We start from the raw sequence: 15,245 nt of genomic DNA on the forward strand, positions 1-15,245 counted from the left end.
TTCTGGGGGGAGAGCTCCTTCTCTGGAGGTCACTCATACCAAAAGCGGATCCTTGGAAGTGGTATGTTTCGAGCGTTTGGTAATTCACTGCGCAAATAGACTGGATTCGCGTCTAGTGTGCGGACGCGGACGCAGATGCGGGCTTGACCTCGCTTATATCGGGTCAGACTGTCAGTGCTGCGGCTGAATAGACGAAGTTAAACGCAGCACAAGTCGGCCCCACCAGAATTCAACCCCTAATGAACTGAAGACCTGGTTAGCATCAGTAAGCAAATCAAAATGTTCAGGACTGGCTCCCAGTAACTTCACGGCGTCCCGTGGATTACTGGACTCTGCCCAATCAGTAAAAGCAATGAGAGGGTAAGCACTAGAGCCGAAGAGGAAGGACAAGAGTTGCCCAAGTCCAGAGTCTAGACATGTACAGTCGTTATGGACTGGAAGGAAAAAGCAGATGATTAAGGACAGTCCCAACACGCGTCTAACGATGGCCAATTTCGCTTTCAGCCGCCAATTCCGTCAAAGCAAAGACGCTCTTGATTCACTACGAGCTTGCCTAGCAAGGCAGGAATCAGTTGACGCAGACGACTGGTCTGAGATAAACATTCCTCTCAAGATAATGAGAAATAATCATGATGGTGGAGGCTGTTGACCTTACTATAACAGTATTTCCAATAAATTACACTGCCGTCTGGCGCGTGACTCTATCGTTCCTGAAGCAAAGAAAGAAAAACGCCTGTCGCCGTGCAATGCAAGTAGAAGATCCATGAAAATGCCCGGATATCAGCCCAATCAGGCCTTACCCTTCTTCTTGTCCTTCTTTTTCTTCTCCACGGCACCGGCGCCCGAAGGCTCACCCCCCATCCCCGACATCATGCCAGCCAGTCCATCCATTCCGGGGATTGACGGCATACCGGGCATTCCCTGCATGCTCTGCATTTCGGCCATAGCCTCCTTGAACGGGTTGTCGCTGACACCGCCGCCGCTGTATGCAGGGGAGTGAATAGGCAGGATCTTGCCAATCTTCCAGCCACGTGGGGCAGGCGGGGCGGCAGGAAGCTTCTCGGGCATGGGCAGTCCGCGGATTCGCAAGCGATATGGCGATTGCTCGTTGGTCGGGTGGGCTTTCAGATATTGGGCGACGAGGATGTAGAGGTGGTGCTCTGTGAAAAGCGCAAGTTAGTCATGCAATGGAACACGAGCTGGTCGCATCCGACGGCGATACGTAGATCGCTTCGATCCTCTAATAAATTCAGGAACTCACTATTTTTGACCTTTGGGTTCAACAACCGACCATCTTCATTCTTCAGATGCACCCTCACTCGACCAGGGTTCGCCCAGTCCTTAGGATGAAGCTTCTCCGGTTCCAAGCCAGCTTGCAAGCCCACCATCTGCACCGCATCCATGATATCTCTAGCCAGCGGGTTCTCAACAGCAAGCTCGGAGCCGACCTTGCGACCCTCCGCGCGCGAGCGGGTCTTGTCGAAATAAATTGGGTAAATGCATTGGAAGTGTCTGGGGATCTCGCGCTGGGGCTCTGGCATCTGTTGAGCCATTGAAGGAGCCATTGGTGTCGGCGCGGCGGGAGCTTGGTTGGACCGAATAGGAATTGATGCCCTCTCGATGATGGAATCCTCGTCCATCAGGTCGGCGGGGGCGACCTCATCGGGGTCGGAGTCTGAAACCTCCTCGATACGGGCGTGGTGCGACATGGTGTGTGTGGGTGAGTTGATGGTGGAGTGGGGGGGGGGGGGAGGAAGAAAGTGCGGGAGCGGGAGGTGGTCTTTGCGCTTTCTGAACTTCTGTGCGGGCGGAGTCCCAACTGGCCAGTTGCCGCTGCCGACATCGAATCCGGGGTACACTATAGAAAGAGCTACATTAACGCCACGATGTGGTTAGTTTGATTATTCGAAAATCAAGATTGGTAGGAATTCTTAATTTTCAATTAAATACTTCTCCATTATATTCATCCAAGTCCGAGACAAGCTCCTTGACAGTTGCCTTAAGATGGGAAAACATGACTCCGGGCCTTAAGTTAGGCAAGGAAGACTGTGTTCAGCTTTTACGCAGTTGATATATTCATTTTGATTTTTGTACACATTCATATTCCCGTTATCTTTCTAGTCTACATATCTAGTCAATTGAGTCATCGACGGCAATGCCGATGGAGGTTCCCCGGCGTACCGCAGCGCCCTAAGCGCCTCACCAGCCCAGATAGGCATGTCCACAGAGAACAATACCTACTTCAGCCCGCAGTCCAATCAATAAATCATACCCCATGCATCAATCATATTCCAGCGATATCCCTGAGAAGTGGCAGTCGGTATAGAAGCCAATGGGCCACTCGGCTTCCCCCAAGCTCGGCATGCCGAACCCACTATGCCCCGCAATCAAGCAATAGCCTCGGGTGAAAGGACCAGGTTGCAGGAGTATAAAGGATAAGCTGCGAACCCTTGTAGACTTTCTTCTTTATTCAATCTTCTTGTTACTTCTCTGGAAGGACACCCTCTATTGACACATCATGACTGCGAGTGGTAAGTCACTAGACGCGTGGAATTATCACCCCTATCTAACACATCCCCAGATACCCACTCCAAGATGACCAGCGCTGTCTTGCATCGGGATACTCACTTCATCCCCCAAAAGGCTGTTGGTGGCAAAGGATGCTACATCTTCCTTGAAGATGGCACCAAGTTTCTCGACTCTACGGGCGGCGCCGCAGTGTCATGCTTAGGCCACGGTCATGATCAGATCAACCAGGCCATCAAGGACCAGATGGATCAGATCTCATATTGTCATTCTGCATTCTTCGGCACTCAAGTGACGGAAGACCTGGCAACATTTCTAACAGAGTCCACTGGCAAAAAATTGTCGAAATTATTTGTGGTCAGCTCAGGTATGACGCCCTTCACTTTCTTCATCAGAGTATTACTGACCAATGAATCTAGGATCTGAGGCTGTCGAGGCAGCGTTGAAGCTGGCTCGCCAGTATTTCCTAGAGCTGCCCACACCACAGCCGGAACGTACCAGATTCATCGCTCGTCTACCCTCTTATCACGGTACTACCCTCGGTGCACTGGGTGTTGGTGGACATGTACTTCGAAGACAACCGTTTGAGCCTCTCCTGGCCAAGAACACATCTCACGTTTCGCCTTGTTACGCTTATCGTGGGAAGAAAGAGAATGAGTCGGACGCCGATTATGTGGTTCGTCTTGCAGCCGAGCTCGATGCAGAGTTCCAGCGTGTTGGGCCTGGCAATGTGTGTGCTTTCATCGCTGAGCCAGTCGTTGGAGCGGTACGTAGAATAAACCCGTGAATAATCGAGTTATCTACTAACCGTCATTCGTATAGGCACTCGGCTGTGTCCCTGCCGTACCGGGCTACTTCCCGGCCATGAAAGCCGTCTGCGAGAAATACGGCGCCCTTTTCATTCTCGACGAGATCATGAGTGGCATGGGCCGATGTGGAACTCTGCACGCATGGGAGCAGGAAGACGTCGTTCCCGATATCCAAACCATCGGAAAGGGTCTCGGCGGTGGCTATGCCCCTGTCTCGGGTATCTTGATTCACGACTCGATTGTGCAGACGATGGACAAAGGCACGGGTCAATTCCGACATGGGCAGACTTACCAAGGCCATCCAATCTCGTGTGCGGCAGCACTGGCTGTTCAACGGACTATCAAGGAACAGTCTCTTCTCGAGAATGTGCGAAAGATGGGTGCTTACCTTGAGGAGCGGCTTCGCCAGCAGTTCCAGGATCACCCTCATGTTGGAGATATTCGAGGAAAGGGATTGTTCTGGGGTGTAAGTCTTGAAATCTGAGATGTGGATCGTTGGAAGATCACTTTGCTGACTCGTATTTACAGCTTGAGTTCGTCAAGGATAGAACTACCAAAGAGCCCTTCGATCCTAAAACTCGTCTTTCATTTCACATTCAGGAAAAGGGCCTACAACCAGACTACGCCGTTTCACTCTACGGATGTACGGGTACAGTGGATGGCATTCGCGGAGACCATGTGGTGTTAGCACCACCTTACATTGTGACCAAGGAGGAAATCGATACTCTGGTAGATGTGTTGGCCAGAGTTTTGGCAGACGTCCTCGTGGAGTTGGAGAAGTAAAGTAACGATGATGCTTGATTCTACTTGACCAAATGACTAAAATAGGTACAATTTGTGTGGAAACCAAAAATCAAGAAGCAAATAGTGTTTTGTGATCAATGAGCATGATTCATTCATATTGTAGAAATATCCTGTTATTATGTTACACGTACAACTCAGAATGAGTGATGTATCAACCCTGAGCTTCAATAGCAGCCGCCTTCTTCGCAGCTGCGTCAATCTCCATGTGCGCTTTGGCAGATCCATTGGAGACAACCACCTCTTTCGGCATGGAGCTTGGAGCCCACAGGCCAGCGACAGTCTCGACGGCCCGTTCGACGACAACACGCACGCGATCACGCAGTACGGCATTGGCGCACTCCACCTCCAAGTTCTCAAGCCAGACACGAGCAACATGCTTATCCACCTTGATTTCAAGACCAGGCACAGGAATGCCGAGCGCGTGAAGGCGATCCAACTCTGCGGATTCAATGTCCGCGATACGTTCTTCTTTGATATCCTCTGTGGTCCCATCAGTTCCGTTGACAAGGTCCGCTGGGACGCGCGGGCGCTCGATGGGGCCAATGTCAGAGCCAAATTGCGCTTCCAGCATCATCAGAAGGCGTGCCAGTCGGTCTTCCGGGCCAACGTAGGCATGGGGGTTCTGGAGCGCGGGAAGGTCCTCCTCGTCATCGTGATGATGGTGGTGGTGATGGTGCTTGTTTTTCGCGGATTCTATGATTGTTAGCATTTGCGGGTGGCCACTAGATAAGCTGGGAATTTCTTACGTTTCACCGAGGCCGGGCTACTCTCGACAGTGAGAAGCACGGCCATGACAGCATCAGCAACACCGTCGTTCATCATATTCCCCTCCCATTCGAGCTCAATCTCACGAGTTCGTGGGTGATAATGGAGGGTAACACAGCCCATGACCAGGTATGTTTGTTTTTCCTCCATGAGAATCTCCTCATCCGCAGCCTCTTGTTCAGAGCTGGATGCAACAGCTTTACCGTTTAGCTCCTTCATCTTTGATCCAACTTCCTCGATAGCGCCGAAAGTACCTTCAAGCGCCCATCGAATGAGATCCATGCTTGCGGAACTCAGAGTAAGGTGTTGCTTGCAGGTAATGGTAGTTGTCGTCAGACCAGCATATTCACGAAGGTCATCTGGCGCCATGAGAGACAAATCAAACCCATTCTGAACCAGGACGCCAGCCATCAGCTGCCCGTCGTCTTGGCCAGAGGGGGGAGCCATATCCGCGAGCTTGCCAACAACCTTGGCGAACTTGTCTTTTCTGAACGGAATGCGCAGTTCGGAGCAGTTGGCAGGTGTGAAGACTTTGGTGGCGATTGTCTTCTGGGCGTTGAGAGAAAGAAGCTTTGACTTGAGTCGCATCATCTGATGCTTTTCACCATGCACAAGAATCTACTCAAATTGTCAGTACGCCATGCGAGAAAGGAAGGAAGGAAGGCAAACAAGGTACATACCACAACCGGTGCAGCCACCTCCTCAATGAAGTTACGGTTCTCCACGCCGTCAACGTGTGCGGCAAAGCTGATTTCATCAATAGTACAGCGACGTGGGATCATGACTTTTTGGTCTTCATCGTTCCCTCCCGGTACACGACCGCGGCCTTGCACAGCTGAGACTTTTGACATGATGGCGGGAATAGACTCCGGCTCATTAAGCAGTTGCTTGGCCATGGTCCCTTCCACACTGTAGCCGGTCATTACAACACCGTTACGGTCGCTGGGCGCCCATCTCTCAAGTAGTTCGCGACTCGTGCCGGTCTGCAGCATACCTGGAGAGGCAATCATCACACAGCCTCCCACATCATCAAAGCGCTCCAGACTGCGCAAGCTTCGGACGAAACGGAAGTCCCATGGGCCAGCGGTCACACTCTTATCTCCACTCGCCTCAGCCTCAGCCATACGTTGCCGGAACAGCCGTTTAATATTGTCATTCATGGCACCAATATATGTCTGGTAAACGACCATGCATCGTCTGGCCATATTACCAATGTAGTAGATGGGAACCTTTTGCAACTCGGGGTGTCGCTCCCAGTACTCTTCGAGAATGAGAAGCAGCTCCTGTGCTCGACCGAGAGCGAACACGGGCATCAGAACTCGTCCTCCGCGATTTAAGATTCCCGTGACGGATTTCATAAGTGCGGCTTCACGTTCCAGACGTGGTGGGTTGGACGAGATGCCGAATGTGGACTCGGTGATTAGGACATCGATCTTGATGCCCCGGGGGACCTCTGCGGGTATCAAATGCCGATCTTCTTCGCGAGAATAGTCACCCGTGAACAAGATATTCAATCCCGCAATCGATACCAAGAACATAGCAGCTCCCAACACATGTCCAGCTGGGAATGGGGTGATCCTAATACTATTGATCGTGTGTGTTGTGTTGAAGTCGATCGTCTCGATGAGCGGAAGAGTTGAAAGGTGGTCACGCTCCGTATATAATGAGGTGCGTTGGTCGGAGGAAGACGACGTGTTGCTGACTCGCACGTTGTCTTGAATCAGCCATTTATAAATGGCCTTTGTCGCATGGGTCATGAAGACGCGACCCTTGAAGTTCGTCTTGCTGAGGACATATGGGAGTGCGGAGGAATGATCAACGTGGAAACTAGAGACATGGGACATTAGCTCAACATCTCGGGGGTAGAGAGTGTACAAGAAGAAACAAATGAATTGGTAGATTGTCTAGAGGGTTCAAAGGAGGGAGCCATGGAATTGAGAAAGAAAAAAGGTGCATCAAATTGGACTGCATTGAGCTTTTCATCATATACATGTGGAGGCAAAGCTCCCACTTCGCCTCGGACCTTGTCGCTTGAAGGATATGGGAGGGACAAGGGAATTCCACGTACTGGCTGATCAGGAGGATATCGACCGTGCTCAAATCGAATTCGTCAAAGAAAGGGAGGGCAGAGAAGCCTTCTTTGGCCGGGTGCATACCAGCATCAAGCTACATTAGGAGTATATTAGCGAACAGCCAGAGATAAAAGATATTCAATTCGCATACCATGACTGTCTTGCCCTTGTATTGGATAATATGACATGATCGTCCGACCTCATTGCCTCCACCCAGACAGTAGAATGCCAGCTCATCCGAGGGGTCTGCTGGTTCATCTTCGGCGCCTGCGCCCATTGCCGAGGCTTTGCGCTTAGTCGCCATGGTGGCGTGAGCACTGCGCGCTTGCAATTGCGCCAAAGGAGGATTTTGGAGGAGCTGGTGTCGGGGTTAATTTGAGGTCAGGGTCGCTCAGATCCAAGGGCACCGCTGCCCAGATCGCACCGTCGAAAGGGGCTACCACTCAAATCAGAGATTCGAGCACTGCCATACCCGAGGCGACAAAGAGGTTGTGACAAGCGCAAAGAGTAGAGAAAGCGAAGAATGACGAGGGAAGGAACGAAAGACGAGCAACTTCCCAAAGACGCGGCATTAACTAAGCTGTGTCACGTGACTGGCGCGATCCGCGGAGCAAAACCTCGAGACACGCCAGAAGCTCCCTTCCCATCCACTCGTCCAGCATCTCCTTCACCAACCCCGCTGTCACCCTCGTCTCGTACATCGCTCCCACTCGTCAGCCCGTGTCGATTTCATGTTTTAACTGTATTGTGAAATGGTCAGAGCTGGTGGCTTCTGGTGGTGCGAGCAAGTCGCTCACTTCAATACCCTCGCGTGGACCAGCTGTCAAGCCGCTGGGCTTGCGCAGTAGCAACCTATCATCTCGCCTTTGATCCCGCGCGCCGAAGATTCTTCCATCATGGCTCAAACCCGACTTCCACAACAGCAGGGGCAGCAGCAGCAGCAGCAGCAGCCTCCGCCTCAGTTCGCTACCCATCCCTTCTCTCCTCCAGTCTCCTCACCCTCACCTCACTCCGCATCATCTCCCGTCAACGGAGCCGTGGCGCCTCCTCCCCAGAAGAAGCCTCGCTTGTCGCCACTTCCTCCATCACAAACACAGTCGCCCTACGCCTCTCCCAGCTTTGGCGCAATGCAACTTCCTCCTACACAACCGCCGATGAATGGCGTAAGCGCGAGCTTCACGCCATCTACACCTACAAGTGCAGCACCCGCCCCGGGAACGATGGGACCCCCCTCGCGTCCGGTCGACAAAACAACCGATGCAGCCGAGTTGACGGATGTATTGGCATCATCCGGTATCGATGTTCGGGAGGAAGAGGCGTTCCTCACGCGCAGCTTCTCTGGGCCCAATGCGCAGGCGCAGCCGCCCAATAGAGCTCAGCTTCCACAACAGCAACCCCAAATGAACAGTTCTTTCGTCTCGCAGACGTCTACTACGGGGACACTATCTGCCTCTAGCAGTTTCGGCGAGCTGCCCCACACGAAGCCGACGATTCCGACAAGTTCATTTTCCACTGATCCAACCTCGCAAGCCACATCCATCAGCAATCCACCGAGTCGTGCAGATACGGAGGCGGCACGAAGAGCACAACATCACCTTCAGGAGCCGTTCCTCTTTGCTAAGCTTGTAGAGCAGAAGATCCAGAAGCGTGGTTTTGAACTTGGAGTACGCATTCCCTCGGAAGGTCTATTTCATCCTGTACCTGGCCGACAGGCCCCGATCGAAGTCACTGGTCCGGATGGATCGTCGATTGTGCGGACGGGTCAGACCATCCTCAATCAGGAGGGTGCACCGTTGGTGGACATTCTGAATCTCATTTCCCTCTCGTGCGAAGAACGCCTGAGAGGGGTGGTTGACTATTCTGCTACACTGGCACGTAGTCGCAGAGCCCATTCACATGGTGTGGTTCCTGATGCGTGGGTCGATATTGCGCAGCCTCTGGGTCCGATTGCCGGGAACACGGTGACTCCGTCAAAACGTGAGCACAACCACGCTATCTAAGCACGTTGTTACCTAATTTATACTAACTCGATTTATAGGGCCCAACCCAGATGCCGAAGAGGCTTCCAAGAAACCCGTGGCAGAGAGATACAGAGGACTTGTTGCGAGAGAGAATAGCCAGGAGAACAAACGTGCAGCGAAACGGACGAAGAGAAGTGCAAGTGCCATTGTTGGCGAAAGCACGGGCGCCCGGGCCGATACTGCAGACATCATGGGCTCGGCTCCATCTACTCCATTGGGAGAAAGGGCACCCAGTTTCGACATGAAAAAGTCGATGACAAAGAAGGAGCAGAAGAAATTGATGGACAGCAAGGCCAACGAGGCGCAGCAGCACCAGCAATCCGTGGAGACTGCACGACTAGCGACGAACTCGATGTTGTCTGGTCGGATGTTCGGAGCCAAAAAGTCATATTCATGGCTGAAGCCCGGAGGCTCTTCCAGTGGATTCTCGACACCAACCCGAGCTGCTCCTTCGACTCCAACGACCGGGCCAGAGAAACCCAGTCGGGCGGGTGAAACCCCTGCTGGTCAGCCCAAGCGACGAATTGGAACGTGGCGAGAGGATCAGGAGAAGGGGCGAGGCATTCAGGTTCGGGATATCTTGTTTGCTGTCGAGGCCGACGGTCGAGCTAGCAAACACGTTCAAAAGGGCTACTCAAGAGACCCAAAAGAGGATCGTGCAGCTTGACCTAGCCTCGGCTTTTGTAATCTTAATTTATACAGCGTACTGCTCAAATGAAACAATTATGGCAAGCTACACGCGTCCGTACACTGTAGTTTACTTGTTCAAAAAGGAATGCGTTCTATGTTTGGTCTATCTTAAGGGTATTCGCTACACTCCATATCCTACTCCTACTCTCCTCATGCAGCCTGCCGCAATGCCTCACGGGCCCGACTCATCTCATCCTCCGACGGCATATTCACAATCGCCAAATATAAAACTTTCTATAATAGAAGATTAGTAAATTGCGCAAATCACAGCCAGGGACGTGAGTCCGTTTACGTACCTTCTTCAGCAACTTGGCGATTGGATTAGAAGTCCCTTCTGGACCCCCAGCAGATCGGTCTAGTCCCCTGCCAACAGGTACACCGACAGCAGGACCGCCGTGAGAAGCACCATCTTGACGAGAGGCACCGTTTTGGGGACTGCGTAGATCTCGAATGGTGTTGATGGCATCGAACAGTCCAAATGGTTTGCCGTGGGGAGCTGGTGGATTTGAACCATAATCCCGGCGTTCTTGGTATTGATCTTGGTATTGGTATTGGTCTACTGATCTCCCTGCACCCCGGCCTCTCATATCATTCAGCTTTTCCATGGTGAAACGGCCAGCAGTGATCAGAGCCAGGGGATCGCCGCTACTGGCTGCATGGTTGGGATCGGCATATCGCGAAGAAAAGGTCGGCTTGGGGCCTTGGCTCAAATGACTGTCGGGGTTTTCGGCAGCCTAACAAAATAAAAGGATTAGTTGGTGTCCATAGCAGTCCAGTATGCATGCATGGAATAGGAGCTTACAAATTTGGCCTGAGCCCTCTTGTCCAGATAGCCACCAACAAACTCCTTTTTCCTCTTCAGGTTGGCAAACTTCTTTTGCGCGTCTTTGTCGGATGCTAGTTGATCGATCTGAGGGAAGACCAGGGGTGCAACCTCTGGGAAGATATTACCGTAGGCCTTGCCATCTGACGACTTGAATTTATGACGAAGGCGACCCAGCGTGTCAGAGCCTCCGCCACCGACAGCTTTGGAGATGAACGAATTAAGGTCGATCGTGGTAGAAGGAGCATCTGGCAATTCGGGATCCCAAGTCATGAGCAGACAGTACAGGCCTCGAGGTTGGAAGAATTCCTTGTTCATCTTGTTGAAAAAGATATTGGTTCTACAAGACGGTCAATGATATGTCCCCTTAAGGTCATTTATGTTCACAACTCACTTGCGACGACCGTCCACCGCAATAGCAACATCAGTGGCGAGCTGAATAGCAATTGAAACGGCCATTCCCGTGACAGTGGGCATCCACATTGTTCCAATCGAGGCCAAGTTGATTGCATTCAGCCATGGAGATCCTTGACAGGCCTTTTCCGCCGTATTAAGGAAGTCGATGAACATATCCTGGTCGATACCACACTCGTTCAATGCCGGCGCATACGCACGAATGAAGCCGCGTTCGCTGTTCTTTGGCCTGCGCTGGGGCAGTACGACCGGTGCCGACAATTGTGGTCGTGCTGTTGCACTTCCTTCTTGTATGGCTGGATAAGGCGGTGGGGCAGGATATGAAGACGCAAATCTATGGGCGAGACCCTCTTCATCAAGGCGTTCCGGAGATCCTTCCTTCTCGTGATTATTTACATGTCCCGGCGTCATATGCTGAAGCTCTTGTTGTGCCTCATCCAGAGCCCATTGCGCTTCGAGAGACCCAGAGGGTGCTTTCTCAAGGGGGGTCACTCCTTCACCCTCTGGTTCATATGAAGGGGGAGCTTCGTACTGCTCATGATGTTGGGGTAGTCCCCTTTCAATTTCGGGGGCTGGTAATTCGCGTGATTGTTCTTGCTGTTGATTCTGCTTTTTTGTCTTGCGGGCCGATCGTGCTTCAGAGACAAGCCCGATGCCTGCAGCAATGCCTTGGACGGCTTTCCGACCGAGTCCTGATGCCATGATTTCAAAATCAGAGCAGAACTAAAGAAATTAATGGCGGTACTTGACAGTAAAAGAATAAGATTGATGAGTTACGGTCGAGAATTGTGAGCCAATCGTGGGAAACTGGAGATCTTTATAACACGATGGTCCATCACCCTTCGCACACAATACTGAATTGGGGACGAGCTAAACACCTCGCAGAACATGGTTGCATCGTCTCACAGGGTTTTACGGAGTGTTTAAAAGCCAAAACCATGTCAGATAGGGCTGTGGTGCATGGTTACCTCCATGGAAGGGAGTGCGAGAACCTAGGCCGAGTTGAGGAACAAGCAAGGCCAAGCATCGCTGGTTCACAGGGGTCCAAACCGTTCAGGCGTGCAGCCACACCAAAGATTGACACGGCTAAACCCGATTTGGTGACCAGTTCGAACTGGACTAAACTCGATTGGGTTATATTGGCTCAATTGAGTGTCCATCTCGCCGTCTCCACTCTTCCGTGGCTAAGTATGATCGGCCCCCACTACGACTGGGGCCGTTTCTCGTGTTCGTCGTGGTTACCCTTTCTGTTCGTCGAGAGACCAGAAGTTGTCAAGATCACGCATGTTGCGCTGTTTATTGAAAGGAATCACGCAATCTAGCAACGCCCATAAACAATTTTACATTCCAACGCTCTACTGATCCAGCTCACAACCAACCATTCATAACGTGAAGTCCTACTGTACAAAATCAACTTACCTTCAAGAATGCCAGGCATCTCTCGATCATGGTAATTTTCCTAGGTTGGCGTCGACTCATCAGGGAAATTGCCTACTTGACTAGCTCTGCTTGTAAACAATTTACACCATTCGGATCGAGAACGACAGTCGCCTAGATTGATGAGAGAACTACTTATGTCGTTTTGGAGCTTCAGAGGCCCATTTATAGTCGTCGCTTTGATGAATGCAACAGAGAAAAAGTACAGACACTTCGCACAAGAACCCCAGAATGCAATCAACATTGCTAGGAAATCTTGTACGGAAGAACAGCTGGTCAAGAGAGTATAATTTCCCTTCTCTTCCAAATATCTGACACGGCCACTGACTACGCCTTTAACCACTCTGTGTATTCTAGCGAGAATGCGCATCAATTTCAGTCCAACGCATTGAACTTCATAAGCACACGATAAAGATATCACTAGCCCTCCAGAATCAGGTTCCTCTATAAAGCACCTGTGAGTCACTGGCAGATGTCAAGAGTGTCAGTCCAGACCCAAGGGAATACACAGCGTGCAAAGTATTTCGGTACCCGCTCATCTTCCAACACATATTTGAATGTCTATATCGGGCCAAAGATTCGCGCATGGATGGACTTGGGCCTGAATAAAGGGGCATACGGGCTAATGCCCTTTATTAAGGAGCAGTCCCGGCATTCTAGCTTTCTTTCTCTATTGGGAGATTGAATCAGCTTGGAGCAAGCCCATCCCACCAGCTTGCCCGGCCTACAATCGAGTATCCTCTGATCAAGTCGTATGCGCAACTAACTAGCTACACATCAGTGGATCAATCCAGAAGGTAACGGCAACAGATCCAAGTCTTCCCATCATTGACGATGCTGGATATATGATGACTCTTATGAGGCTACCACCACGTTCCAAGAATTGATATCGGCGCTGTCGTTATGAACTTCTTCCAAGGTTCATGTCAAGGCTCGGCTATATATTGCTGAACCTCTCCAAATCTCGTCGAAAGGGCGGTGACCTGTGACATGGGTCAGAATGCCACCGTGATGGTGGTCATTAACCTCATATGGCTCGCATATCTCGCCCGTAGTTTGTAAAAAAAATTTGAAGTTCTTCCCTCGAAATCGACATTTGTTTGTTGCCAGAGAGAGACTATCTGATCGACCTGCCTTCCTCAATACATCGAATTGCACGGATCAGTCCGTCGCCTGTGTTCCTCTGGATTTATATACTAGGAGGCTCGCCTTTTTTTTTTTTTTTTTTTGGAAATTTCAAATCGGGTGAGTAACACGATACTAGGATTGGCTCGTCCATAACAATCTGCATTGTTCCCTTCCAATGTGAATATTATTACGCCAAGCCCGGGCACTGGGGATGATTGGTCTAGAGTCTCTAGGGCGGCCACCCGTTCTCCGGACACCGGGGACCCCGCAGATTAACACTCGTGCGGACGCGGCGGAGCAGGAGTGGTGGATGAGATTAGAGGCTTGCAGGTCGTGCTTGGGGAACATATTGTTTCAAAGGCCGAAGATACACGGATATCAGCCAAATATATATAGAATTGTTGGTGTCACCGGGTAGATGTACTATGCCTATTTCTGGAGGGTGCTGAGGAGAAGTATATATTTCCACCTCTGCCCGAGGCCCTCTGGTCTACTTGTTCGATCAGATCCAGGGATAAAAAGGTTGGAAGGATCGGGCTTAAATACCACTAGCATATTGGAATACTACGCAGTATAGAATTTCGGTTTTCTCCGGTCATATTCCACACAGCTCTAATCTTCAGCCACATAGTTGGCCCCTCGATGGCATCGGGCGCAAGCCAGGACCTATCATCGAGGATCGCTTTGCATCCCCAAATCGGGGGATTACTTTAGAATGTACATGCTATTTCTACAGGTACTAGGATTGATCGTCCATGATTACCTACTAAGGAGGTATTTAATCGGGCCTCCGGGTGTCCTACCTGCCAGATCCATGGGCATGGAGGCGTTCCTACAGTGCTTGGAACTCTCGGACACTTACATTGGACCATTCTAGAATCATCAATCTGGAACCAACCCAGAGGGTAGATATTGATGTTCCGTGATACTCCCGTTTTCGCCACCAAAAAAGCAAAATGGAAGACTTCTCCTCTTCCTTCACGCTATGGCGCAAAGAGGAGCGGGGGGTAATTCTTCCCACGTCACTCGAGGCGGACTCCCTTGCATATACGGAAGTACTGGAAGTGCTGTATATATTTAAATAGCATAGGCACGGATGGGAGCTCTACATAGGAGATACAATGACCATACATTGCACATTCCATGAAGCGGCGTTGACCGTCTTCTCTGGGCTTCGAGCATAATTCTCCGTCTGAGTGGTGTTGGCTCCTTTAATGACTTGGCTCTTACTCGACGGTGAGTTCTTCTCTTGTCTGTAACGCCCACCTAGCCATCTCTCATCATCTCTTGATGATCTAGTCCTCGCGACTTTTCACATCTTTTCATCCGAACCACGGGAAATTTAGTCTTTTGACTTTGAAACCTTGAGTCTTTTTAATCTTTTTAGTGTTTTCAGTGTCATTTTGGCCTCTTCACTGCCACGCTGAGTCATCTGCCTTGTCAGGTGATCGGCCGGGGTCTTTGCAGCGAAAAAGAGAAGAAGCTGAGATGATTATACGGACTTGGTCTATTTCTTTAGATGAGTTATCGTTAAAAGTTTTCTACCTAGTTGATAGACTGTGTTCTCGACTTCACTCCACTTCATCTCTCCATTTTGCCCCGATGTGGGCTCTCGCGACGGGGGTCGCTAAGCCAGGGCTTGGACGCGATGCTCCATCGCTGCCGGTGGCGGGCCACCAGACCAACCAGATCCCAACTAGGCCACCAGAGACTACGGAGTACAGAGGGATCAGATTGGATTGTTTGCCAGGGCCAG

The 15,245-nt window shown here is 51.0% G+C and overlaps 5 protein-coding genes across 5 annotated transcripts; 2 read left to right on the forward strand and 3 right to left on the reverse strand.

Annotated features, from left to right (window-relative positions):
* Positions 1–789: 789 nt before the first annotated feature.
* N7473_009834 (RNA-binding signal recognition particle subunit SEC65) lies at positions 790–1,709 on the reverse strand (the record flags this gene model as incomplete). Its single annotated transcript, XM_057155773.1, has 2 exons — positions 790–1,160; positions 1,262–1,709. 2 exons carry the CDS (start codon positions 1,707–1,709, stop codon positions 790–792), a joined length of 819 nt encoding a protein of 272 aa, XP_057004428.1.
* An 809-nt stretch (positions 1,710–2,518) lies between these two features.
* Positions 2,519–4,118, forward strand: N7473_009835 (aminotransferase, class III; the record flags this gene model as incomplete). The annotated part of the gene is made up of 5 exons (XM_057155774.1): positions 2,519–2,531; positions 2,582–2,893; positions 2,946–3,292; positions 3,349–3,801; positions 3,864–4,118. The coding sequence occupies 5 exons, from the start codon at positions 2,519–2,521 to the stop codon at positions 4,116–4,118; spliced, it is 1,380 nt and encodes a 459-aa protein (XP_057004429.1).
* Positions 4,119–4,290: 172 nt separating this feature from the next.
* Positions 4,291–7,280, reverse strand: ysh1 (cleavage polyadenylation factor subunit YSH1; the record flags this gene model as incomplete). Its single annotated transcript, XM_057155775.1, has 5 exons — positions 4,291–4,832; positions 4,886–5,522; positions 5,585–6,731; positions 6,973–7,070; positions 7,128–7,280. 5 exons carry the CDS (start codon positions 7,278–7,280, stop codon positions 4,291–4,293), a joined length of 2,577 nt encoding a protein of 858 aa, XP_057004430.1.
* Positions 7,281–7,872: 592 nt separating this feature from the next.
* Positions 7,873–9,664, forward strand: N7473_009837 (uncharacterized protein; the record flags this gene model as incomplete). Its single annotated transcript, XM_057155776.1, has 2 exons — positions 7,873–8,953; positions 9,015–9,664. 2 exons carry the CDS (start codon positions 7,873–7,875, stop codon positions 9,662–9,664), a joined length of 1,731 nt encoding a protein of 576 aa, XP_057004431.1.
* Positions 9,665–9,837: 173 nt separating this feature from the next.
* Positions 9,838–11,626, reverse strand: N7473_009838 (uncharacterized protein; the record flags this gene model as incomplete). Its single annotated transcript, XM_057155777.1, has 4 exons — positions 9,838–9,921; positions 9,984–10,421; positions 10,490–10,850; positions 10,905–11,626. 4 exons carry the CDS (start codon positions 11,624–11,626, stop codon positions 9,838–9,840), a joined length of 1,605 nt encoding a protein of 534 aa, XP_057004432.1.
* Positions 11,627–15,245: the final 3,619 nt, after the last annotated feature.

This window comes from Penicillium subrubescens (assembly GCF_028828155.1).
Source record: "Penicillium subrubescens strain IBT 31985 chromosome Unknown utg000007l_segment0_segment0, whole genome shotgun sequence".
NCBI lineage: Eukaryota > Fungi > Ascomycota > Eurotiomycetes > Eurotiales > Aspergillaceae > Penicillium > Penicillium subrubescens.